This window comes from Oryza glaberrima, chromosome 8, assembly GCF_000147395.1.
Source record: "Oryza glaberrima chromosome 8, OglaRS2, whole genome shotgun sequence".
NCBI classification, from domain to species: domain Eukaryota; kingdom Viridiplantae; phylum Streptophyta; class Magnoliopsida; order Poales; family Poaceae; genus Oryza; species Oryza glaberrima.
In genome coordinates, this window is record NC_068333.1 from 24,454,775 (window position 1) to 24,481,272 (window position 26,498).

Consider the following 26,498-nt stretch of genomic DNA (forward strand, 5'->3'; position numbering starts at 1 on the left):
TTTTGAGTTTTTATTTACATTGTTTGACCGCTCGTTTTATTAAAAAAATTTGTGCAAATATAAAAAATAAAAAATTGTGTTTAAAGTACTTTGGATAATTAAGCAAGTAAAAAAAATAAATAATAATTCCACAATTTTTAAATAAGACGAGTGGTTAATGTAAGAAAAACTCAAAATTTCTTATATTAAGGGACGGAGGGAGTACTATCAAGGGAAAAAAAAGAAGAAAGGATATCTAAGTCTTCTTCAGCCAATCTGCTTCACATCAGAGATTAGCAGATGCAGCAAGCTTTGATCAACCATGGGATCACTAAAGCTCATCTGGGTGGGTCCCAGATCGGATTAGTGTCCAAATTAGGACTCCACAATCAATCAATTAAACCCTCCATCATCACCAAGCAGCAGCAAAGGTCGTCGCCATGAGAGACAGAATTGGCATCGAAACAAACTATTCCAGACCACTGGATGCACTAGTGATGAGAGTAGCATTCATCGAACGGCGGTGAAGACGACGAGAGGAGATGAGGCAGTGGAGAAGACAGGGAGAGGAGGCGCCTTTACGGCGGTGACAAGGCAACCGGGATAAGCTTGCGAGTCACTCTCATCAACTGCTGCCTCTTGCATGATAGTCTCTCCTTTACTATCCTCTTTTTTTACACACTTATCATCGTGCATTAGCTCCAGAGGATAAGGTAGAGAAATTTTTGCTATTTTTAACCTTTTAAATTTTTATTTTTCAAATATAATATATATTTATTTAAAAAAAATCTAGAGCTTCTAACCACACCACCTCCAGGCACTCGTACTTACCAATGTTGTTTTCACATTAGTCCAACTGGTGTGCAGGGGCGGCACTAGAACAAAATGGAGAGAATAAGAGATGTACCACTCGCTTGATTTACTCTACTTTCGATTAAGTTTACGCTAATAGGAATGCTTTATTTTAAATTGAGGCGGTGCATATATGGGTGAAAATAGATGAACTATAGCTTAAAAAAATTCTTGACCGTGTTCCTAAGCACCCCTCTCCTATGTAGCTCCGCCCCTACTGGGTGTTTTGTAAGGGTGTTTCAAAAATTAAGAATAAAAAGGGCTGAAAAATGTTACTCCTTCCGTCCAATAATATAAGGGATTTTGAGTTTTTGCTTGCACTGTTTGAGCATTCGTCTTATTAAAAAAAAATTTAGAATTGTTATTTATTTTCTTTGTGACTTACTTTATTATCCGAAGTACTTTAAGCACAACTTTTCGTTTTTTATATTTGCACAAATTTTTTAAATAAGACGAGTGATCAAATATTGTGAGAAAAACTCAAAATCTCTTATATTATAGGACGGAGGGAGTAAAAGTGTAAGGTAGAGGAGGAAATATACTCTTTGTAATTAAATTAAATACGCGTATGAACAAGCACCTGGCTCCAAATCCGATGATGCCTGTGGATGATGCAGGTGGTTGCTGTCGTTATAAAAAGTCCCTGTCTCTCTCTCCTCTCGCCATTGGATTGGAGAGAGGTGCGCATTTCGAGCTGGTTAGTTGGTGGAAATGAGATCATTTATCTAACGACATTTCACACCAAACCAAATCTTGTCTCGAATCATGTTCCAGCTGATTCAGTTTGCAGTCATGCTATCCAATCCGAAATGGATCATTCCAATCCGAAACGGAGTACAAAATTTGTGATGATAAGGCAGATCACTGAACCACCTGACGCAAGTGTGAATTCAGACGATCTAATTTCTTGGTGGTTGGTTGTGTTCTCAATGATTGGATCGATGGATATGCAGGAGAAGAATGGTTGGCTGGAACTTGCTATCTTTACTAGGCATTGTTCAATTCACTGTGACCTATGTGCCAAATCCATCGCTGTTGCAGAGAGTCACTTTTATTTTTTCAGTACTACAGTAACAAGGACCAGATGAGAGCAGGATGGTTGGAGCAGAGCACCACCACACTTGAGAAATGGATCGAGAATGTCCTTGTCTAGATGGAAAATTTGGCGCTGGATTTTTGCCAACTCCAACAGCATCAGCTTGCTGAAGCTGAATCGATCTATGGTCTATCTGAATTCTATCTGCCATCCTTCTCCCGATTTGATGGCTACGCTTATCGCCTCATCAACACCACTTTCTTTGCTGATGAATCTTTCTCAGTTCTCACTTCTTCAACTATACCTACCAGCTTTGCCTTTGCCTCCTGTTCTATATCCAGATAAGTCTTGGCATGCTGGGTTGTCATTTTGTCATGTCAGTTCGTGGATGTTGCGAGAGATCATCTGTTGTTAATTTTATCTACCCACGATAATAGTAATTGGTTGGTGCGGATTTAGCCCAACCTGTCTACTTCTACCTGTGTTAATCAGCAGGAATAGTGCAGCTGCGTCGCTGTAATAACAACTTAATGAGGAGAAACCTGTAACCAAAACGCTACTTGGATTGATAGAATTTGTCCATGGAGAAGAAACAAACTGATGAGATGAGACCAGGCAACCGCACCTCCTGTTGATCGGATGGTTGCTCGCAACTACCAGAGCTAGTAAACAACAACGCCATGGAACCAAAACTGCAGGCTTGCTGTCTCCATCTCTACCTCATAATTGGTAGCCAGATGCAGGGATGAAAATGGTTAGGGATGAAAATGGTTACGAAGTGTCTGTTCACTTTGATGTCATTTTTAACCTTACCAAATTTTATTAAAATTACCAAATAAGTGGTTTGCTGCCAAAATTTGGCAACTATATAAAAAATCCTACCAAAATTTTGGCAAGTTACCAAAATTTGCCATTACCAAAATTTGGTAAGGTTTTTTTTGGCATCAAAGTGAACAGGCCCAAAAATTTCGGACCGACCGAGTTTAGATTCCATAAAAGTGGTACTCCCTCCGTCACATAATAAGTTAATATAGTACTGAAACTACCTCTATCTCAAAAAAAGCGGTAGTTTTATATTGTTTATATTCAACATTTATCCGTTCTTTCCGTTAAAAAAAACATTTAACCGTTCGTACTATTTGAATTTTTTTATGATTAATATTTTTATTGTAATCAGATAATAAAATATGAATAATATTTTATGTATGACTATTTTTTTAATTTTTTTCATATTATTTTTAAATAAGACGGACAATCAAATGTTGGACACGGAAACCCACAAGTGCACTTAAAATGAGACGAATGTATCGCACTTGTTACGGGATGAATGTATAAATAGATAAACTTATTTTTTAAAACCTTTTTAGCATCGTATTGCTATTGACACTAAATAATTAAATTAGTAAATATGATCAATATGACAGACCAACCGAGAATCATTTTCGAAGATATGCTACTGTTCTCGATCACTTTCGACCATTTTCATCCCACGCAAGAACAATCTGTCAATCTTCCAGCAATTTTACATGTTACAGTCTCTGACAATCACCACTTCTCTTGATTTTTTTTTTCTTGACTCCTATTCGCTCACACGCTGCACAATTATGGTTTACTAAGGGGTTTCTTCTACGTATCATCTACCAAGTAGGAGGAACCTATACGCATGTACATACGTACATGTACAGTATCTTTCACATTGTGCAATGTAGAATGCCCTGCTCCGTAATTCGAGCAACAGAAGAAGCGAAAGTCAGGGAGAGGAACAAGACAGAGAAGAGAACTGATGAACACCAAACTTGCCGGAAAGGGGATCTAACACTGAATGGCGATTTGGACTGGTTTTGCAGCACAGGTCGGCAGCCACTGTTCAAGACAAATCATATAACTTTTAGGGCACTGTATTATGGTCAATCTTTGCAGTAGCATACAATTATTATACACGTCCAACAATATAATATGGCGATTCAAGCTAACCTAATTAAATATATATATATATATATATGATTAAGACAATTTCATAGCTAATAAGCTGTAAAAAAAAGTTAAAGAAGCAACAAAAAAAATTTATGAGTACAATCTATTATATATCTTTAAAGTAATAGAAAAAGGAGCCTCCACGTTCGCTCTCATGGCCTAAAAATTCTCACATTAATAAAAAAATAAGAAAAAAGAAAAATAGAACTAGATTAGGATTAGTTAAAAACTGAAGAAATAAAAAAAAGGCATATTAAGAAACTCTGAATCGGACGATCGGTAAAAAAAAAGGAAAACCTAATCATACTACTGGAGTCGGACAATCCGTCTACCTAATGTACTGGAAACAGAATGTACAATCGGTAAAAAAAAAAAAAGAAAAGAAAAACCTAATCGTACTATACACTGGAAACGGACAATATTTTGGGAATACGCGTGTTCACACCACTTTTAGAAACATTGAAAAACAACAATCCTAATCAAACTCTGCCGTTTTCAAATTGTATCAGTATTGTCATGCCAATAAATACATAACCAAGCCAAAAATACATAACCACGTTCGCTGTGGAGGCTAGAAATTCCCGCATTAATCGGAGAAAAAGAAAAGAAGAGTCCAAATAGAAATACAATAAAAAATAGCTAAAATTCGGAATAAAAAATATGCAATATTGAAAGAGGAGTCCATATAGGAACCCAATACGTGATTAATTAAAACTCGGAATAAAAATAAAATAAATTTCGAAATTAAAAAAGAAAAAAAGAGGAGTTCGAGTAGGAATACAATTTAAAAATAACTAAAATTCGGAATTAAAAATAAGAAATATTGAAATAAGAGTCCATATAAAAATCCAATACAAGATTAATTAAAATTTGGAATGAAAAATAAAAAAAAAATCAAAATTAGAAAAAAAGAAAATAAGAGTTCAAGTAGGAATACAATTTATAATTAACTTAAATTCGAAATTAAATATAAGCAGTGTTGAAAATAAGAGTACATATGACAACCTTAGTAGATTAATTAAAATTCGAAATAAAAAATAAAATAAAATCTGAAATTAGGCAAATTAAAAAGAGAGTTAAAATAGGAATACAATTTTGAAACAACTGAAATTAAAAATAAAAAATAAAAATATCAAAAGAACACAATATGAAAAATAAAATAAATTTTGAAATTAGAAAAAAGAAAAAATACTAGGAATACCATTTATAAATAACTAAAATTAGTGATAGAAAATCAAGACTATTGAAAGAAAATACCATCTAAAACACATGGCTTGATTAATTAAGTAACATGCCTATAAAGAAGTAGAGTGGTGGCGGTTGATACGACATATAAAAACTGTTAATAAAACATCAAATAGAATCCTAATAACGGGTAGGCTGTGAAGCAATCAAGCGGTTGCCGGGACTTCTAAAAAGTAAAAAAAAAACAATGCTAATCATATTCGATTTTTAAAATCTCAATGATAATAAAAAGGAGAAGCAGCGGGCGGGGTGTATATGATAGCCACCGACGGTTGGCGGGACTTCTAGAATATAAAAAATGAATTCCCACGATAGTTATGTTCGATTTTTAGAATCCCAATGAAAATAAAGAGTAGACAACGGATGGACCGTAGAGGAATATAGTGACATCGTTTAACATGACTTCTAAAAATTATAAAAAATGAAACCAACAAGACTATAAACTCTAAAAACTATGAGGTCCAATTTTTAAAGGTTTGGAACCTCTAAAAAGTAAAAAAAAAATGATAATCATGTTCGATTTTAAAATCTCAATGACGATAAAGAAGGGAGGCAGCGGCATGCCATAAAGGAAAACAATGGCAAAGCCGCTGACGGTTTGGCGGGACTTCTAGAAAATAAAAAATGAATTCCAATGATAGTTATGTTCAATTTTTAGAATCCCAATGACAATAAAGAGTAGGCGGCGGATGGGTCGTAGAGGAGTATAGTGACATCGTTTAATGAGACTTCTAAAAATTATAAAAAATGAAACCAACAAGACTATAAACTCTAAAAACTACGTGGTCCAATTTTTAAAGGTTTGGAACTTCTAAAAAGTAAAAAAAAACACAATGATAATCATGTTCTATTTTAAAATCTCAATGACGATAAAGAAGGGAGGCAGCGGGCGTGCCATAAAGGAAAACAATGGCAAAGCCGCTGACGGTTTAGCGGGACTTTAGAAAGTAAAGAATGAACCCGAACGATAATTATGTTCGATTTTTAAAATCCCAATGACAACATAGAGAAAAGACAGTTGACGGCCCGTAGAAGAGTATAATGACAGCGTTTGACGGGGCTTCTAGAAATTATAAAAACTATATGATCTGATTTTTAAAGGTTTCAAGGAGAATGAATAAAAATAGTGGTAGATCAAGCAAGCAAATAAAGAAGCATATGACAGAAGTAAGGGGTAGTAGTTGGTGTGACTTTTAAAAACTATATTATTTCTCATTAGAAATACGGGGATGATAAGATTTAGTCTTTCAAAGTCTTAATACAACGAGATAGCTATTTAATAAATTTTAAGTAAAATCATACTGAAAAGTATATGATTTTGTTTAGGTGCTAGCCGCGCAATTGCGCGGGCCACCCAGCTAGTTTTCATATCTATGTTATTAGCGGTTTTTATAAGCTAATGCTGAAAAATAAATTATGATAAAAATACCTAAAGTCAACTATAAAATTAATTTAATGATAAGTTGTCTACCAATATTTTAAGGCTTGTTGCAGAGACAATTTTCAGACAAGGTGAACTTTCCCTTTTCGTGTACCCCTGCAAGCCGTTCATTAACCGGCACTTTGTCCTTTAAATAGCACTTAGGTCGGCTTGACTGTACTAAACATTCCAGAAAGCACACTGGACAAAAGGGAATGAAACAGCGGCAGCATTCGTCATCAGCCGAAATGGGCAACAATTTGTGTGTAGATTAGCATTTAGCCTGATGCTTCAGACATTACCCAAAAGTTAAGAAACGAAAGCTTGCAAATCAATTTAGCAAGAAACTGATCCCAACTGGGCAGGTTCAACGTTGCAGAATCAAAGACTCAACACCAAAGTAGAAACCACCGTCAGAATTCCAGATGTGGCACACAGAAATGAAAGATTTTTCTCTGTGTATGCTTCTTGTGGTCAGTTAATCATGATGCTAATACTACTTTAGAAATGAGAGATATGTATAGGTTGCCCTTTTGTGCTGATGGTAGAATAGCAATGTGTCTAGGTTCCTGAATCGAATTTGAATGTAGTTGAATGGACCTAATACTACGTGATTTTTTTTCCCATGACTTTTGACACCTTTATTAATTAGCTTCTTCTAATCAAACTTTTTATCTGTTCTGAAAGGGCCATATAGATGCTTTTCTTCCTAGATGCATGCATTAAAGGAGGTTTATATTCTGTTGGCCGAAATGCAGATAAGGTCACGGGTCCGACCTGTTTCAACATATTATATCTCCATCTAATACACACAATTTCTCTGAATTTTAGGGATTTGAATTATTTCGTGTAAATTACATACAAAAATCTGGTAAAATTCATGTCTTTTATATAGGATGTAATCATTGTCCTTCATATAGGACGTAATCATGTGAACATTTCAAAGGTTGGTGAATGGTAGCAAACTAAACCAAATGGTTATTATTTATGAATGCCTTACCATTCACGACATAGGTGCTGTAATAAAATTCTCGGAAAATCGTAGCAGAAGATCATTACAAATTATAATCCAGCAAAAGTGACATTAGGACGAACCGGAACCTACCGATGGGCCGAAAATGGCAGGTGCAACACCACTGTAATACTCCACTGAATAACAAAAGTAGATTAATCAAAATTAACTAGTACTCCCTCGTCCCAAAATGTTTGACGCTATTGACTTTTTAAAAAGTATTTGACCGTTTGTCTTATTCAAAAAATTTAAGTAATTATTAATTTTTTTTCTATCATTTAATTTATTGTTAAATATACTTTTATGTATACATATAGTTTCACATATTTTATAAAAATTTTTAAATAAGACGAACGATCAAACATGTTTAAAAAAGTCAACGACATCAAACATTCAGTGAATTCAGTGAAGGAGGGAGTAATTAACTTACCAACTAGTGGTACTCCACCTTACAACTTGGGACAAAACAAGGCATGGCCCTCTTGGTCTGGAAGGTGCTTGTCGCCTTGTCATGTCGGCAATTAATAGCAACTGCATAAACAAATCCGCCTTCCGTATCGATCCATCTATGATGATCATCTACCAGCTACCTGCTCGATGATCTTGACAGTGTTTCTGTTCTTCCATCTCGTGCTTATTATACTAATATCCTGATGAAGAATTAATTAATCATGATACGAATCAGTTACTAATAATCAGTCTGATGTCTGTGTTACCCTGAAAAATTTCAGAAATAGAGAATCTGAGCTCATCCCTGCGTGCTGCCCTGCAAAGCTGCAATGCACAGCAGCTAATTCCGCAATCTAATGCGTTTTTTCTGTTCATGTGAGAAATGAAAGGAGTCCTTAATTATGATGCATGAATCAGTTATTGAGCCTGATGTCTGTTACCCTGAAAAATTCAATTCAGAAACAGAATCTGATCTTATCCATGGAGAAGGGTGCAATGCAAAGCGGCGCCTGGAGCAAGTTGAGGCAGTGCAAGGCCTCTGCTTTTTTGGCGGCAACAGCAACAGCAGCATCTGACCCTGCAACTTGAGATGGAACAGTAGAAGAGTACTCACTCCGTAAAAAGAAAAACAACCTAGACACGGATATAATATTATATTATATAACGAATCTGGATATCCAGATTCGTTATATAATATAATATTATATCCGTGTCTAGGTTGATTCTTTTTTGGGACAGAGAAAGTATGGAGGGAGTATTCAGAGATAGGCAGGAGCTCACACTGTTGCTGAAAAAAATTAACGACGGCGACGGCAGAAAGGCAGCAGCAACTTTACCGAACTAGCCGGAGGCACTCACTTTGCTCAGTCTCTCATCTCATGACCTGTCTTTGTAGCGGTTGATTTCCTCCTCGCGCTTTTATCAGTACACTAGTTGTTATTGGCGCCAACCCGTTTGGGACGGACACATTCATCGGGTCCTGAAGAAAAAGGTGAAACCCTTTCTTGATTTCCTTGAGTTTTCGGTAGTACAGTAGACTGTTACAAGGCGACCAAGTACAGTAGATTAGACTCTTTTTGCTCCTAATTCAGAGCATATCTGCATCTTCAGTACAGTTCTCCGGTGTCTGCACTCTGAAGCAGAGAATTGTCTTGAAGCTGCTCTGTTCATTTCAGACTTTAGACATGGAGGGATGCAAGGAATGTTTCTGATTTACTTCTTTATTTCTTTATTGAGTTACTGCATCTAGTCTTGTTCGTGAAATTAGTAACAAGAATTTTCTTCTCGGCAAGGCATGACAAATACCATAGATTTTCAGACCGAGAACAAATTTACATCCAACAACCTAAATAACCATATCATCAACTGAACTAAGTATGAGTGGAACAGTATTTACACAAAATGGAGGAAGTGATCAACAAGATCACTGATCATCTCCCCAAAGGAAGTATTCCTCTATCTGATCCTAATTAAGGACTAACACTAAGCAGTAACCAAAGCTAGCTAAGAAATCAAGAACCCAAAAGAGAAGAGAAAGTGTAACGATCATGGATTGGTTTGCAGGATCATTTCATTTCATGGGGAGGCTTCTGAAGTCGAGCATGCCAGCCCTGAGGCCGAGGAAGTTGTTGCCGGCGCCGGCGCCGCCGCCGCCGCCGCTGCACTTGCACTCCTTCTGGAGGCCGAGGCTGCAACCGAAGCAGAGGCCGCCGCGGCGGCGCTGCAGCTCCGGCGCCCTCACGATCATCGCCGGCTTCGCCTCATAGTCATCATCTTCTTCCTGGCACGACGGCGGGCTGATGCAGAGGTCCAGGTTGAGGTCGGGGCACTTGGGCGGCTTGCTGAGTATGAGCTGCTCCTCCTTCGTCGTTGGCGGCGGCTGGGGATGGAAGGAGATGGTGGCGGCGGCGGCGTTGACGGGGCGGTGCGTGACGGGGTCGATCCCCCTGCCGAGAAGCTTCCGGCGGATGTGCGTGTTCCAGTAGTTCTTGATCTCGTTGTCCGTCCTCCCCGGCAGCCTCGCCGCGATCAGAGACCACCTGACAGATGATGAAAATCGATGAGCAATCGATGGATGGAAGAGAGGCGAGGTGAGGCAGAAGGCAAGAAAAGAGAAGCGTAGTTACTTGTTGCCGAGGAGGCTGTGGAGCTTGATGATGAGGTCGTCCTCGTCGGCGGTGAAGTTGCCGCGCTTGAGGTCGGGGCGGAGGTAGTTGATCCAGCGGAGGCGGCAGCTCTTGCCGCAGCGGAGGAGGCCGGCGGCCTTGGGGAGCGAGCGCCAGCAGCCCTCGCCGTGGGCGCGGATGTAGGCGACGAGGCGCTCGTCCTCCTCCTTGGTCCACGCGCCCTTGTTGGTGTGCTCCTTCTCGCAGCACGGCGACCTCCCCATCGCTGTTGGTCTCGGCCGGCGGCGAGGAGTCGTCGTCGTGGGTGGCGCACGGCGGGTGGATGAGGAGGGGATTATATAGGCGGGGAGGGAAAGGAAAGGCGCCAACTTAGTTTTTGGTTAGGTTGGGTTAGTTGGTGTTGGTCTCGTGTTGGCGTTGGCGCGCGCGGGAGAGGCGGTGGGTGCCGCCACGTCGGCGCGCCCGTGGGATGGGAAGAGAGGTGGGTTAGGTAGGTGCAAAGCGGAAGCGGGGGCGGCGGCGGCGGCGGCGCGTGCGGTGGCGACACATGTGGCGGCGGCGGGGCGAGCGGCCTACCCGCCGCCGCCGTCGCGCTCGCTCGCCGCTGTAATAAAATCCTGCGCGCCTCGCCTGACACCTAGCTTAGCTATGGGCTACTATACTACTCGTAACTGATTGTAAGAGCAAGTTTAATAATATAGCTAACTACTAGCTTCAAATCTTCTAAGTAATAGCCAATTCATATAATAGTGTTTGCTATACTATTAATAGCTGATCCCACCTATCATACGCATATTACGTCTTGGAGTTTGTGTTACAGCTGGCTATAGATCTATAGCCCACTGCTTTTCTCTATCTTCTTTTATCTCTTTAAAATATATTTATAGTTGGCTTACAGTCTACTATTGTACATGCTCTAACTAGCTGCTGCTGCTTAGGCCCTGTTTAGTTAAAAAAAAATCACGCGGTCACCTCGAATGTGTAGACACGCATATGGAGTATTAAATATAAAAAAACAATTATATAGTTTGTATGTAAATTACGAGATGAATCTTTTAAGTCTAATTATGCCATGATTTGACAATGTGGTGCTACAGTAAATATTTGCTAATGACGGATTAATTAGGCTTAATAAATTCGTCTCGTATTTTTCTGGTAGAATCTATAATTTGTTTTGTTATTAGATTACGTTTAATACTTTAAATATGTGTCTGTATCCAATGTGATAATCAAACTTAAAAAAATTTCCTCAACTAAACCAGGCCTTAGCCACGAAGAGTTCGTGGAATAGTCACAATTGCATCCGGTGATTGCAATTTCGGTTCTAAATTTGGGAAGACCTCACCGGCAAATCAATGCATCGACCAAAATTTTTGGATTCTCTCAATTTCTTTTTGTTGAAGTTGGTCAAAGTTTATTTAACTCCGGTCAAAATCTGTCAAAATTTCAAAAAAAAAAAAAATGGTACGAGAACTGCCGACAATCACCGAAATTTCCATCGAAATCGAAAGTGTAAACGCTGATTGTATCTGTTTTAGCAGACACGTGTTAAATTGAATATATGAGCTTTATTTGATTATTGGTGGAATAAAGTTGTATTTATGGTATAGGTAAAAGTGGCGTCAACTGTCTAACCTAGTCTATTGTTTTAAATACAGAGAGATATCACGTTGTAACCATGATAATATTTACTTTCCTATTAAGTTTATAACTTTATGATCTCTTTCCGAACACAACACTTTCGATTTATTTGGTTTTCACGCTCCCTTTTTTATTTTTATTTTTTTCTACGGCTACTTCCATTTTTTCAATAGAACCGATAAGAAACTCCTCCCTCCGTCCTATAATATAAGGGATTTTGATATTTTACTCTGTTTGACTATTTATCTTATTTTAAAATTTTGTATAAATATAAAAAATAAAAAGTTGTGCTTGAAATACTTTGGATAATAAAGTAAGTCAAAAATAATAATAATAATTTAAAAAAATTGAATAAGATGAATGGTCAAACAGTACAATCAAAAAATCGAAATACCTTATATTTAGGACAAATGGAGTAACTAACTATTCATAGTTGGTCGACCGTCGTCAATAACAGCGATATCTCTGCTAAAATTATAAGTCGATGTAGGGTAAAATGACTTACATCCTGTAGTAGAGGTAGTTGTATTTAGTAGTATGTTAATATTAGGGAAGGAGCATATACAATTAGTGTTCCGAGGATTGGTATCACCTGCAGTATGAACAGCGACGGTAAGTTAACTACTGCATGCAATTACATCCATTCATTTTGGTGATGAATGGACCAGATCATCAGCTACAGTGTCAACGCAAAATACTGAATATTTTTTGCTAGTGATCTACAGTATCGGGTGCATGTGGACCGTTAGATTCGGATCTAACAGGTGGCAATGGACTGCATAAGTTACAGTCACAGTACCAACTGCACCTGATCCAAATCCGTGTTATGAGGATTAGGATGTGTTAAAATTCTCCTGTTATTAAATATTATATTTTAAGTGTCGCGTCAAATAATCTCGCATGGATATCTCGTGGATCAATTCTGCTCGATGGGAAGATCATTTCGCACAACGGGGCGATTTTTATGACAAATTCATGTTTTTCTTGCATGGAATTATGTTTGAAATTGGGATACATGTTCTCGTGATTAAAAAAAAATCAAAATCAAACCTGCTTTAGTTAACCCATGTTCCCGAAGGGGAGAGATTTGAACACGCCGACCTATAACCATAGACTTAGTTGCTCGTTATTGATTAAACTAAACGATGGAAAATGACAGGTTTTAAAATAGATTTGTACTCGTGTATTTAGCATGCGGCTAATTAATCCTCGCTGGGGATCTCCATTTCGTGGACAGTTCGATTGATCTGTCAAAGGCGTAATAAACGTTGCTAAATTAATTTCAGTTTTGGAAGTGTGCCTGATACATTCCTCACATAGATTGGTAGTTCATGTTTTGGTCAGCATACTGGACTAAAGAAAAAATCTCACCGAACTCAGTCCTTTTTGAATTGATTTCACCAAACCCATGAAATGATGAAATTCCACACGTGTACTCTGCGAAGTAGGATCACAAAACCTTGTGCACGCCAAATTATGATGATCCGATTCTTGGTAAATAGTCATCAGGACATCAACACGACTGGGAAAAACACATCTGTTACCTACTCCCTCCCAGTACCATAGTGTCAATTGTTGTACTCAATCCCTGCTCTTCTCAAAGAACCTCATGGTTATGATGTTTTCCACCTGTAGTAAAAAACAATATGAACCATTAATCTTATTTATTAAAGAGTTATGATTAAAGAGTTAAGATTTATTTATATTTTTAGTAAAAAAAGTGCGGAAAGGATATAATATTTATTTAGCAGTGAATATTTGTTTTTCTGTTTTTAGCTTTTTATGTAATATGAGCGATGCCAGCGCAATAGATGATCATAGATCGATTTAGCCAAAAAAACATAAAGGATAAAGTAACTCTACCATTGTATTAGAAAATTACAAATTTACCCATAATAATATTGGTAGTATAATACTACCAATAGACAACATCATTTCATTTCTAGCAGTAAACGGCTGTGATTACATCAGCTTGGCAACAGCTATAGCCGTTTTAGCACCGGTATGCTTGTGCAAGCACACTTTAGTAACATTTGAGATAGATTATTCACCGAATTATTGTTATGGGTTATAATTAAAGCAAAGGTTCTAACTCCTGTTGCCCTCCATTCCTTTCTCCGAGATCCATTGACACTTAATTAGGTTTCGACTACTGTGGAAAAGAATCTAGAAGCTAAAGCCCTGTCAAAGTTTGATATGTACAACCATTTAAATAGGGGACAATTTCGTTTTTCCCCACTTTCATCTCTAATATTGATTTTGCCCCTACTTTTTAGGGTTTTCGTTTTTACCCTCACTTCTTTGAACTGAAAGAGGCGTTTACCCCTGGATTGAATGGAAGTTAGTGGGACCGGATTTATGGAAGGAAATAAAGAATTTTTGAATTAGTGATTTACCTTTTTACCCCTGTGAAATGTTAACAATACAGAGACTCTTCCTTCTCTCGCCGAGACCGCAAAGACCCAAGCAGCGCAGGCGGCGGCGAGTGGGCGGCAGCGGCGGCGACGGAGGAAACTGGGCGTCGGCCAGGGGCCGCTCCTCCCGGCGCGTGTAGGAGAGCGGCCGGGGAGAGGGCGCCGCGGAGGCCCAGCGGCGCGCGCTAGGCAGCGGCGGCGGCCAAGCGGCGCGCTAGGTGGCGGCGGGGTGGAGGGGGCTAGGCGGCGACGCTGAGGTGCTAGGCGGCGGTGGGAAGAGGGGTAGGCGGCGGGGTGGAGGGGGCTAGTCGAGCACGGCGTCGGCGCGACGCGGCGTGCCCCGTCGAGATCCCCCCGGTGGACGAGGTCGGCGCACGCGAGGACAAGCCCCCCCGGCTCGCCGCCCACCGCGCGCGGCGACAATGGCGGCTGCTCGGATGCCAAGGCCGCGACCAAGTGACGGCGAGCGTTGGCGGCATCCAGATGTGGCGGCGTCAGCCGGGCGGCGACCAGGCGACGGCAGGCGTCGGCTAGGCGGCGGCGGCATCCGGACTTGGCGGCGTCGGCCGGGTGGCGACCAGGCGACGGCGGGCGTTGGGCAGGTGGCGACCTGCAGGGGGCTTGGAGATGGTGCCGAGATGTTGTTGAAATTTTATCAAAAATTTGTTCAATTTGTCAAAATGCTGCTGAAATTTTGTAGAAATTCCATCAAATTCAGAATCTGTGCAAATTGTTATGTTAGTGTGGGTCATTTAAATGTCCTTTTGCCAAGAATTTAAATTTCCAAAGCCATGCATAAAATGGGGGCAAAAACACAACTAATAAATAGAGATATGAAAGGGTATAAATGTCCTTTTGACAAGAATTTAACACCGTTAACTTCTCCATCCAAAACAGGGGTAAAAAATTTGTTCGGTTCAAAAAAGTGAGGGCAAAAACGAAAACTCTAAAAAGTAGGGGTAGAATCAATATTGGATACTAAAGTGGGGGCATAAACGAAATTGCCCCAATATATAACTGTAGCTGGTTAGGAGGAACTAACAAATCCATGGCGACACATCTGTACTGTATGGGCTAATAATCTCTTTTGATTAGTACTTGTGTGCTACCGATCGATTCGATGGGCCTCTCTTATTGGTGAGTGAGTACAATGGCGATGGACCATTTTGATTGCTCCTGTAGTAGAGTGTACCTTCGAGAAATAAAAAAGGCGTACACGTGGCCGGTTTATAGGACGGCCACGTCACATGTTTATCTACACCGCTGTCCTACATTCTCAGTGACTCATTGTGTATGCAGAAAGCTCCAGAGCAATTACTGTGCACGACTGTAGTGTCACCTTTTTAAGTACGTGTGTGATGTGTAATGATCAAATACCTAACATTAGTATTTAATTTTTCTGATTCTCTCATGCAGATTAGTCTTGGGTGATCATGTGTTAGGTTAGGTAGCAGTGTACGATTGTTCCAGCCTCACAGGACTTGAAAAATCTAGTCTGCTACTGCTGTAGTGCCGTTACACATTCCAATTGATGACCTTGAATTCTGGCTTAAGAATCTTAATACCTTCGAGAACTAGGACCCATTGTACATGGCTTGTCTAAAGAATCGAAACTGAAGTTGATGAGCCACACGATATTAACAAACAGTAGACAAGAACACATGATATTTTCTTCCACACATGATGTGATACCATGTCAATCTCTACTCTTTCCTTCCAATTTAATTATGTCTTTGCAAAACAGTGGCTAGTTCCAAATCAGTTGGTGGGCGCAAATCCTAATCAATTGGTCAATAAATTATAACAATTTTGCCTGAATTCATCGCTTGCCCGTGACACTTCTTGCAAAAGTTGCGATTGCTTAGAACTACAAGAATCAGTATTGAATAGGTATAGCCGTCAGTTAGCCACGGTCGTGTGTTGGGTCAGGTTGGTTCATCAGCATGCTCGTGAATACTATAATGAAAAACACACGGTATGACATTATCTTTGCACGTGTTGTTGTAAGTTGTAACAACTACTACCAACTCCTCATGAGTTAATTACAATTACAAGCATCCCTCTAAAAACGTTATCATGTACGAATTGTTATCAGTTGCCATCATATGACTGGAACTTTACGAGTAAAAAAAAAGGACCTTCAGAGCCACGCTTACGTAAAACATAACTGGTTGGTCTCCGGTATAAAATATCCCTTCAGGCAAGTTAATTACTTGTTCCACCTTTGGCGTCTATCAGTTTTTGAACTGCTAGCGAGTGAGTTGACCAAACATTCGAAGGACACAAACCACTGTTCTTGTAGATATTAGAGAGCACACAGAAGACGGAATAATATATGTCCAAAGTGCTTTTAAATAGTGAAGCTATGTCATCTCCATATAATTCCCCATGAAATATTGATAGGGTATATGTAGACATGAAGGAAGTGTTCGTATGAATTTTGAATATTTTTTGGGTTGAAAGGGGGGGGGGGGGGTATGGCTGGATCATCACTAGAATTCTGTTATTTGACCCTGATACTTACTATGAAGCCATGCTGATGAAGAACATAGCAATCTTACTTGCTCTTCTTAGAAGCCTCGTATAGGTAGCTCACGATAACTACAGCTGCAGCAACAGCTACCCCGACAGCACTCTGTGCGAGTACAGCACCAGTTGAAAGATCAGATTTCGTAGATGCAGGGCCGCTGCTCCGTGGAGTGAAGCCAAGTTCAGAAAGTTTCTTGTGCGATTCAGCATAGTCCTTGAAGAAGGTGTCTTCATCCTGCCATATGAACAGAAGAAATGGTTCTGAATGTAAAACTTATATTATGGAGCACCGCCAAGGCATAGTACGTCGGCATGAAATATTCTCTATTCTTTTATTATTTGTTTGCCATTGTAGATATAAAAACAGTTCTTGTAGCATTTTGAAAATTATTCGCTTCCAATTATATAGCAGTAAAAGTTGTAAAAATATAATGCTCCGAGATCATATTTGACAATAAATAAATCTATTAATAGCATTTTCAACTAACAAATTCAAACACTTTATAGTTTGTTAATGGTCCTATAGTCCTAAAAAGTGGATAAAAGGGCATATAAAATGGGGGAGTTTTAAGTGCAAGGAATAGAAAAAATATATATAAAAAGATCCTTTTTTTACCCTAGCATAAAGATCCACATAGCGTCTAAATGAAGGATCTTCCAATAATGCCTTATCAGTTGGGAGCTTCAGAAGCCCCTCAGATTCCCCCTTCAGTAGCTCACTGTAGTTAAATAAAATATTACACTGTTATCTTCTGACCTCAAATCTAGTGCCCAGAATTAGTACGTAAATGACCCAGTTTTGTATTCAACTTACAGAAAGTACGAATTGTCAAACTTCAGAGGCTCCTGAGTCCATGCGCCTTCAAATCCAGACCTTTCAGGATGTGCCCTTCCCTTGAAGTATAAAGCGAGTTGTTAAAACTGTGCTTCTCATGAAGAATCAGGATTACCACTACACAAATTCTACATTAATTAGAGCATTTACCAGAGTGTGACCCCCAGATAAAGCTACTATATCTTTGTCTGATAAGCCCATCCGGTAAAAGATGTCCCTCAAGTGCAGTGCACCTGCTCATGAAACAAAGATAAAATGCAGATATACCCCCATAAAAATAGATATATGATTACGATTGTACATATCAAAACAGGATTCTGACACCAGTTATTAAAATACTAAAATAGGAACTGGCACCTTGCATCCCAGTAAATGTAAGAAAGGAAAACAGACTTCGGCAGAAGGAATAGGAAAACAGATAAATAACATAAAACAAATACCAGACATACAACAGCACCTGCTGGTATGACACCTAAATGACAACTATACTGCATATGCAGGAATATAAGATAAATGAAAGACGAGGCTCCCATCTACGAAGAGATGTATGTGTGTTTAAGATAATGTACATATTACGGTATGTATTGCATGAACTGGGTTGTCTCAAGCAACACTAAGTACTAAATGCCAGAACATGAGTACTAGCAGACAAGTACAGGAGAAATGCATGGGACTAAATGTGATACATGTAGAAAACTAACATATATTTTGACTCATTGCTTCAAACACTAGGAGTCAGGAAGCATGATTATATAAAATGACAAAAGAAAAGGTAGACCAGTTCAAAGAATAGTTTGTGGCAATTACCTTTCTTAGCATCAGGAAGACGCCCTTCACGGGGGCAAACTGATGAATCCTGATTCAGGTCAAAAGAACTTAATAAGTGTGAATCAATACAAGATGCATCCATTCATAAAGAAATGTTATTTCACGTACACGTCTTCCAGGAATGAACTCAACAGTTGGACCCCCAGTAACTTCAACTGCAACAACTCCAGCAAGCTGTAAGAAAAATCTAGTTAGGATCTTAAAAATTTACACAGTAATCGATAAGATCAAAAAGCTCAAATGTGCGACAAGAAAAAAAAAAGATGTCACAGTATCAAGGCACTCTTATAATAAGTTGACAGCACAAGAGCCAATTCAAGCAACGCTAATTTACCTGATAAAGGTCAGCATATGTGATCTTAGGGCTCTTGGCTTTAATAGGCTCTGTTGCAGTAAAAGACAATTGGAGAAGCATAAGTGATCATTCGATTTATTTCATCACTGAATAAAGTGACAATATAACAATAAACTAGATAACGTGTAACAGGTAAATAATGCAATTGTACAGACAAGAGTGATGAGTACTGCAACACCATTGAGAATAGTTGCAAAACATGGTTAGAGAAAAAAAGAGTTAGTTTGTAGTCCGATCAATTCTTGTTTTTTAGTTATTTCTCCCAAAATATTTGATCCCTGAATTAGAGAAAAAAAGAGTTAGTTTGTAGTCCGATCAAGCCATCAAGGTAAAACCCAAAACAATAGAAAGAGAAAAGAATTTTGAGAAACTGACAAGAAAACTCAAATTGATTTCTTAAGAGGCACCAATCATATAGGTGATGAGTAGTTTAAAGGGAACTAGAGTCATTCTGACAATGGGGGAAAAGTGAAAGCTACTTTCGTCTAATCATCTAGGAGCACATTGGGGACAAACAATACATACCGAGAAGATCAATAGCAATCTTTAGACCAGCATTTGAACCATGAGTGTACTCTTCCTCGTATCTAATTGAACCATTTGCACCACCAGTTTTTGTGTTCACGTCATAAGTGCCCGCGTCATGCCATCTGCAAGGGAGTGCACAGGAACTAAGTTTTAGTCCAAGAGTAATCCAAGAGCACGCAGAATATCCTCCATGATAAATGAGAAAAACTCATAGTACATTACAGAAGAACACTGAATACAACATATAAGATAAAAAAAAAATCACAATTCCATATATAAAGTACTAATTAATTAGCAAATACACGCTGCACTATCTGTAATGGTGCGTTAAATGGTAATGCTTCTTCTGAGTCCATTCATAATTACAATATACATAGAACATTTGCAGCAGTAGTGCAAACATCCCCTTTTTTTTAGATAATGAAACATCACTTATTTGTTCCAAAGTTTGTAACACAGGTCTCTCATCAGCTCCACAAATGTAACACGAAGCTCATGGAGTGGAACACCTACTAATATAGACAGAAATAAGAAATTCGTCTTAGCTTCCTGCGATATTGCCGTTATGCGGGAATATGGGGAGTGATTAAAAATGCTCGCTCTCCCCTGCTAGGCTGCTACTGACTAGTACGAGAAAACCAACGGATCAACAGAAAAACGCGCGCGCAACACTACATGTGATCTAGCGAACTAAACATCGTCCGCCGTTCCTCGTTAATTCCAAAGACGCAGTCACACAATCAAAACCAAATCTGGTAGCCATCCAAAGCAGGCGCGCACGCACTCAAGGTGTTCGACGAATTGCCTCGCTCAACAGCCACGCCACGGACCAGAGCCAGGTATCCGCCGCAAGCAGCTAACCAAACCCAATTATACAGTCTCGCAATCGCAAGCGACCCATCTCACCACCACCACCAGTAACTCATCCCACCACTCGAGGCAAGCAGAGCCGAGCGGGTTCCAAATCCAAACACACGAGAGCTCCCTCCCTCGCCATCGCCGCGAGAATCCATCACAAGGATTAGGAACTAGGGGAGGGTTCTAGGAGGAGCAGGAGAGGAGGAAGGGGGGTACGTACGCGAGGCGGAGCATGATGGGCGCGCATCCCTTGGAGGAGATGAGGGCGCGGAGGTGGCGGCGCGCCCTGTCGACCTGGCGGAGGTACTCGGCGTCCACGACCGGGGCGGCCATGGCGTGGCGTCGCGTCGCCGGCGAGGTTGGAAGCCCTAGAGAGATCGGCCGGCGGCGGAGCGGGAGGCGTGCGGCGTCAAGCCAAGCGTGTGGTGTGACTAGTACTCACTGGCTACTGTGCGTGTGGGGGGAGAAGAGATAACGCGGGGAGGCAGCGATTGGTTGCTCCGCCCCCTCGAGTCGTCGTCTGCTGCTACTGTAGTTTTTACACCTTCTGCCATGACTGTATTAAGGCGTGTGGGCCCTCACTGTCAGATTTTTTTTCTTCACCTTCTTTATTTTTTTTACACGTCCAATTTTATTTTCTCTCAAATATTATTTTCTCTTTTTGTTTGTTTGAAATAAAAATATATTTTTTTGTTTTGTTTTCTGTCTTACACCTTTTCTCCTTCACTTTTTTTTTTAGAATTACATAGTACAACGCAGACACTCACAACACACACGCAAACCCTACCCTTATGAGCATCTTCGAAGACTGGGCTAGCAAATTCATCCTAAAGATTGATGAAGTCACCACATGCGTCTCGCTGTTGACGGGTACGTCAAACCCAGGAGGCCAGGACCTAAGGTGCTACTGAGACTTTTGTAACCACTGGGCTATAAACCCTTTCGCTTTTCTTCTTCACATTTAACACCGAGGTATATACTCTGAATAAGAGGATCTTTTTAAACTGATTTGATTTTTGTTCGCAGATCATTTATGAATTGTATCGTCGATTCACTGTTGGATTAAAATATTCCATGCAATACTTATTTTGGACTCAAGTGTGCAAAACGAAAAAAAAAATCTTATCAATGGCAAACCAAATTACAAATTACTGGAGCGCTGCAATCCAGCAACTGCCTTACCTGTTCATCTTCCAAACTGATTTGGTTTGCGCTCACAAACCATTCATACAGATTCATAGTTAAATCTAACTTGATCATATTTGAACGAGCACTAATTTGCTGCAATTGCATGGCATCCATGTCAGTTCCTTCCAAAATTAGGCTCCTCTCGATCTACTTGATGTTCTTGCACCACCGCGCGCCAAATCCGCATGCAACCGCGCGCCGTTTTGACAGCGGCCATGGCCGTACGGACGGATCCCCTTTGTTCCCGCGCGTCCACTCCTTCCACCACCACCTCCTTCTTTAGGACTAGCAGCAGCGCCACCACCAAGCCTTTGGTTTCTTTCACGCGCGCTCGCCACCGCCCTCCTTGCTCGTCCTTCCTTCCTTGTATGACATGTCCGCGGCCGCGGTGCTCGCCGTCGTCGCCGCCGCCGTCGCAGCGCTCGCCGCGGCGGCGTCGGGCTACGAGCTGACCAAGAACGGGACCGTCATCACCTACGACCGCCGGTCGCTGATCATCGACGGCCACCGGGAGATCTTCTTCTCCGGCTCCATCCACTACCCGCGGAGCCCGCCGGACACGTGGCCCGACCTCATCAGCAAGGCCAAGGAGGGCGGCCTCAACGTCATCGAGAGCTACGTCTTCTGGAACGGCCATGAGCCCGAGCAGGGCGTCGTGAGCACCTCATCCCCTCACACATTGCTCAATTTGCATTTGATTTCATAAATCATGTCTAAATGAATGATTGTTTTTTTTTCTCAGTACAATTTTGAAGGGAGGTATGATTTGATCAAGTTCTTCAAGCTGATCCAGGAGAAGGAGATGTACGCCATTGTCAGGATCGGGCCCTTCGTGCAGGCTGAATGGAACCATGGGTTTGTTTGTGTGGCTTCACCATCTCATTCAGACATGCATGCGTGTTCATCTCTGCATTTTGCAACTCCTGTTTATATTTTTGCCTCTTCTTCTTGTTGTTGTTTTTCTTCAGAGGTCTGCCATATTGGCTCCGGGAGATCCCTGACATTATCTTCCGGACGAACAATGAGCCTTTCAAGGTGACAAATCTGACAACATCATGATCCAATTTTCTTACGCAGTATGACTGAGACAACTAATTGCTCCAGTTTCTGAAAACTTGTTTGGTGATTGTCCGAAATACTGGCCAGGTGTATTTGAAATGCAGGAATGTTCTAATATGATGATTATCTCCTTTTTTTTTGAACTTCATGTATGCAGAAGTACATGAAGCAGTTTGTCACTCTCATAGTGAACAAGCTCAAGGAAGCAAAGCTCTTCGCATCACAAGGAGGCCCCATCATTCTGGCACAGGTTCATCTTTCAAATTGATCCCTTTCTTCCTGTTTCTTAGAATCTGGCAATGTGCTAAGGAATAATGACATTCTGAATGCTGATGGTGATTCTTGGTTACATGATCATAACAGATTGAGAATGAGTACCAGCACCTGGAGGTGGCATTCAAAGAGGCCGGTACCAAGTACATCAACTGGGCAGCTAAGATGGCCATCGCAACCAACACCGGTGTCCCGTGGATCATGTGCAAGCAGACTAAAGCTCCTGGTGAAGTGGTAACTTCATTAAGATCATACATACATTTTATAGCATGTGCAAGTATTCTCGATGGAATAAAAACTTGATACTAGACTGTTCATGGCCAAAGAACAAAAGTGTTACTTAATTTGTTCAAACTTTTGGATTGACAGTACCTTTCATGTTCAGGATTTACCATGATTTAGCCATTAAATCTGAATTTTATTTTATCCAACAGATCCCTACCTGCAATGGGAGGCACTGTGGAGATACTTGGCCGGGTCCAGCTGACAAGAAGAAGCCCCTCTTGTGGACTGAAAACTGGACTGCTCAGTAAGTTACTACTACTTGAGTAAAATCCAATTCATCTTGTTTTGTAAGATCATTGTCAATGTTGTCAGTGAGAGAAAAAATATATACTACTTATGCAGACTTCTTAGTGATTAACATGTTCTATTTCTTTCTGGGGGGTGGTTCTTGATCTCTACAGGTACAGAGTTTTCGGTGATCCACCGTCCCAACGTTCTGCAGAGGACATTGCATTCTCAGTGGCGCGCTTCTTCTCCGTTGGCGGCACAATGGCAAACTACTACATGGTAGTACTGAACAGCAACAGTAACCTGTTCTTGACAAAGAAGAGAGATGAAATTTCTGACAGAACTGACACTGGTGGCTTTACTTGTGTGAATAATTAACAGTACCATGGAGGAACCAACTTTGGAAGGAACGGCGCCGCGTTCGTGATGCCGAGATACTACGACGAGGCCCCCCTCGACGAATTCGGTATGCAACCCTGAACAATCCATCCACAGTACCCAAGAAATGTGTGTAAGATGAAGCACCGTGAGTTATGAAAAATTCAGTTTCTAACGTGCAATGAGCAGGCTTGTACAAGGAGCCTAAATGGGGCCATCTCAGGGACCTGCACCACGCTCTCCGTCACTGCAAGAAGGCCCTCCTCTGGGGCAACCCCTCCGTTCAGCCCCTCGGCAAACTCTACGAGGTAATGCCATGGCAATGGCAGTGACGGCAAGAGGAAGAAGACGTAGGACGCCATTGTTGATGATGATGATGATGATGATGTGTTTCCATGGTGCAATGCAATGCAGGCTCGGGTGTTCGAGATGAAGGAGAAGAACGTGTGCGTGGCGTTCCTGTCGAACCACAACACCAAGGAGGACGGGACGGTGACGTTCAGGGGGCAGAAGTACTTCGTGGCGCGGCGGTCGATCAGCATCCTCGCCGACTGCAAGACGGTGGTGTTCAGCACGCAGCACGTCAACTCGCAGCACAACCAGCGCACCTTCCACTTCGCCGACCAGACGGTGCAGGACAACGTGTGGGAGATGTACAGTGAGGAGAAGATCCCCCGCTACAGCAAGACCTCCATCCGCACGCAGAGGCCACTCGAGCAGTACAACCAGACCAAGGACAAGACCGACTACCTCTGGTACACCACCAGGTACGTAGGTAGTAGTCGTTGTCTTTCTGAATGGCTCTGATACCATGTTAAGATTTGTAATATGGTCGTCTGTTTGTCTCAGCTTCCGGCTGGAGACGGACGACCTGCCGTACCGGAAGGAGGTCAAGCCGGTGCTGGAGGTGAGCAGCCATGGACACGCCATCGTGGCGTTTGTCAATGACGCTTTCGTAGGTAACTAACTTGGATGCTTTCTTCCATCTTCTTGTTGTTCCATTGTTGTTGTTGTTGCTGCTGCTTGATTCCATCCACCTGTGCGTTTGGATGAATTGAAATATTGCAGGGTGCGGGCACGGGACGAAGATCAACAAGGCGTTCACGATGGAGAAGGCGATGGATCTCAAAGTGGGCGTCAACCACGTCGCCATCCTCTCCTCCACGCTGGGTCTCATGGTAATAAAGCTTTCATCCACCCACCATTTTGATGATTGTTGTTCTTCTTAGGATGGAGCTTGGTGGTGATATGATCAGGGTTTTAAATCTTCCGCTATATCTGTTTGAGAAGAGTTCCAGCTATTTGCTTTTATGTACAATTTAGCCGCTATAACCCTATTTAGCCCACTATAGTTATCGCTATAGTTGTCTGAGAAGCTAATCGCTAAATGTTTTAGCCCGCTATTTAAAACATTGGATATGATGGGCAACAACAACCATGGTGGTTGTTTTTTTTTTTGTTATTTCAGGACAGTGGGTCATACCTGGAGCACCGGATGGCCGGGGTGTACACGGTGACGATCCAGGGGCTGAACACGGGGACGCTGGACCTGACGACGAACGGGTGGGGGCACGTGGTGGGGCTCGACGGCGAGCGGCGGCGGGTGCACTCGGAGCAAGGGATGGGCGCGGTGGCGTGGAAGCCCGGGAAGGACAACCAGCCGCTGACGTGGTACCGGCGGCGGTTCGACCCGCCGTCGGGGACCGACCCGGTGGTGATCGACCTCACCCCCATGGGGAAGGGCTTCCTCTTCGTCAACGGCGAGGGCCTCGGCCGCTACTGGGTCTCCTACCACCACGCCCTCGGCAAGCCGTCGCAGTACCTCTACCACGTCCCGAGGTCGCTGCTCCGCCCCAAGGGCAACACGCTCATGTTCTTCGAGGAGGAAGGGGGCAAGCCCGACGCCATCATGATCCTGACGGTGAAGCGGGACAACATCTGCACCTTCATGACGGAGAAGAACCCGGCGCACGTCCGGTGGTCGTGGGAGAGCAAGGACAGCCAGCCCAAGGCGGTGGCCGGCGCCGGCGCCGGCGCCGGCGGCCTCAAGCCGACGGCGGTGCTGTCGTGCCCGACCAAGAAGACCATCCAGTCCGTGGTGTTCGCCAGCTACGGCAACCCGCTCGGCATCTGCGGCAACTACACCGTCGGCAGCTGCCACGCGCCGCGCACCAAGGAGGTGGTCGAGAAGGCCTGCGTCGGCCGGAAGACCTGCTCCCTCGTCGTCTCCAGCGAGGTCTACGGCGGCGACGTCCACTGCCCCGGCACCACCGGCACGCTCGCCGTCCAGGCCAAGTGCTCCAAGAGGCCTCCTCGTTCCGCCGCCACCGCGCAATAAGCTAGCCAGCCGCCACATCTCTCTTCTTGTCTCTCATCAGATTCTCAGATAGTTAAAGCTTTGACCTGCTGCTGCTGCCGCCGCTGCTATTGTACTTTGATTGGTTCCATCCATCATCGATCTCACTCACTTCACTGGGGAATTATTTAGGCAAACAATCAATTCATGCTCAGCTCCTTGTATGCACCATCGTCCATGGTTTTATATGTAGGTGACTGTAGATTGATTAATTGTTGATGCAAATAAATACTAGTCCATTCCATTTGGTGAATAACAACATATAATCATCACAACATCATCCTAAGTCCTATCCTATAGTGTGCACCATTTGCTCTCACCTCTAGTTGCTTTGCAATTAATATACCATCATTTTGATCCCTGATGGAAGGTAAAACATTCCAAATTTCAGTATGCTGTCCTCGGACAGAAACCCATATACATCTTGCATGACAAATCTTACAACAAGCTCTCCTTGGACTCTTTACCTATACACATCTCACATGAATGACATATCTTATGCTGCATCAGAGAATCTTACATGTGCTTGCCATCACCAATGGCCAATGCACATAACCTGCTTGTTGAGACCATTGCCCATCGTATTCCTCACCTCACCCATTCACAAGTTACAGGTTGCAACCTCATTCATTCACATCAATGGACCAAC

The 26,498-nt window shown here is 41.9% G+C and overlaps 3 protein-coding genes across 3 annotated transcripts; 1 reads left to right on the top strand and 2 right to left on the bottom strand.

The window, feature by feature from the left end:
• Window positions 1-9,314: 9,314 nt before the first annotated feature.
• LOC127781099 (myb-related protein Zm38-like) lies at window positions 9,315-10,440 on the bottom strand. The gene is made up of 2 exons (XM_052308005.1): window positions 10,095-10,440; window positions 9,315-10,007 (listed from the first exon to the last, which is right to left on the bottom strand). Exons 1-2 carry the CDS (start codon window positions 10,355-10,357, stop codon window positions 9,539-9,541), a joined length of 732 nt encoding a protein of 243 aa, XP_052163965.1. The 5' UTR covers window positions 10,358-10,440; the 3' UTR covers window positions 9,315-9,538.
• Window positions 10,441-16,485: 6,045 nt separating this feature from the next.
• On the bottom strand, window positions 16,486-20,597 carry LOC127782475 (probable L-ascorbate peroxidase 4, peroxisomal). The gene is made up of 9 exons (XM_052309676.1): window positions 20,303-20,597; window positions 19,222-19,346; window positions 18,676-18,725; window positions 18,450-18,515; window positions 18,321-18,369; window positions 17,664-17,746; window positions 17,493-17,572; window positions 17,295-17,397; window positions 16,486-16,913 (listed from the first exon to the last, which is right to left on the bottom strand). Exons 1-9 carry the CDS (start codon window positions 20,413-20,415, stop codon window positions 16,707-16,709), a joined length of 876 nt encoding a protein of 291 aa, XP_052165636.1. The 5' UTR covers window positions 20,416-20,597; the 3' UTR covers window positions 16,486-16,706.
• An 805-nt stretch (window positions 20,598-21,402) lies between these two features.
• LOC127782213 (beta-galactosidase 11) lies at window positions 21,403-26,183 on the top strand. The gene is made up of 13 exons (XM_052309300.1): window positions 21,403-21,925; window positions 22,013-22,125; window positions 22,239-22,305; window positions 22,487-22,579; window positions 22,693-22,836; window positions 23,037-23,131; window positions 23,289-23,394; window positions 23,497-23,581; window positions 23,683-23,801; window positions 23,908-24,260; window positions 24,343-24,452; window positions 24,562-24,671; window positions 24,962-26,183. Exons 1-13 carry the CDS (start codon window positions 21,644-21,646, stop codon window positions 25,829-25,831), a joined length of 2,547 nt encoding a protein of 848 aa, XP_052165260.1. The 5' UTR covers window positions 21,403-21,643; the 3' UTR covers window positions 25,832-26,183.
• Window positions 26,184-26,498: the final 315 nt, after the last annotated feature.

Coding starts and splice junctions, on each gene's coding strand:
- LOC127782213 (XM_052309300.1), top strand. CDS start 21,644: ATGTCCGCGGCCGCGGTGCTCGCCGTCGTCGCCGCCGCCGTCGCAGCG. Junction 21,926..22,012: donor ATGAGCCCGAGCAGGGCGTC/GTGAGCACCTCA, acceptor TTTTTTTCTCAG/TACAATTTTGAAGGGAGGTA. Junction 24,672..24,961: donor CCTCCACGCTGGGTCTCATG/GTAATAAAGCTT, acceptor TTGTTATTTCAG/GACAGTGGGTCATACCTGGA.
- LOC127782475 (XM_052309676.1), bottom strand. CDS start 20,415: ATGGCCGCCCCGGTCGTGGACGCCGAGTACCTCCGCCAGGTCGACAGG. Junction 19,347..20,302: donor CCCATCATGCTCCGCCTCGC/GTACGTACCCCC, acceptor ACTCCCTTGCAG/ATGGCATGACGCGGGCACTT. Junction 18,370..18,449: donor AGTTCATTCCTGGAAGACGT/GTACGTGAAATA, acceptor GACCTGAATCAG/GATTCATCAGTTTGCCCCCG.
- LOC127781099 (XM_052308005.1), bottom strand. CDS start 10,357: ATGGGGAGGTCGCCGTGCTGCGAGAAGGAGCACACCAACAAGGGCGCG. Junction 10,008..10,094: donor CACAGCCTCCTCGGCAACAA/GTAACTACGCTT, acceptor ATCATCTGTCAG/GTGGTCTCTGATCGCGGCGA.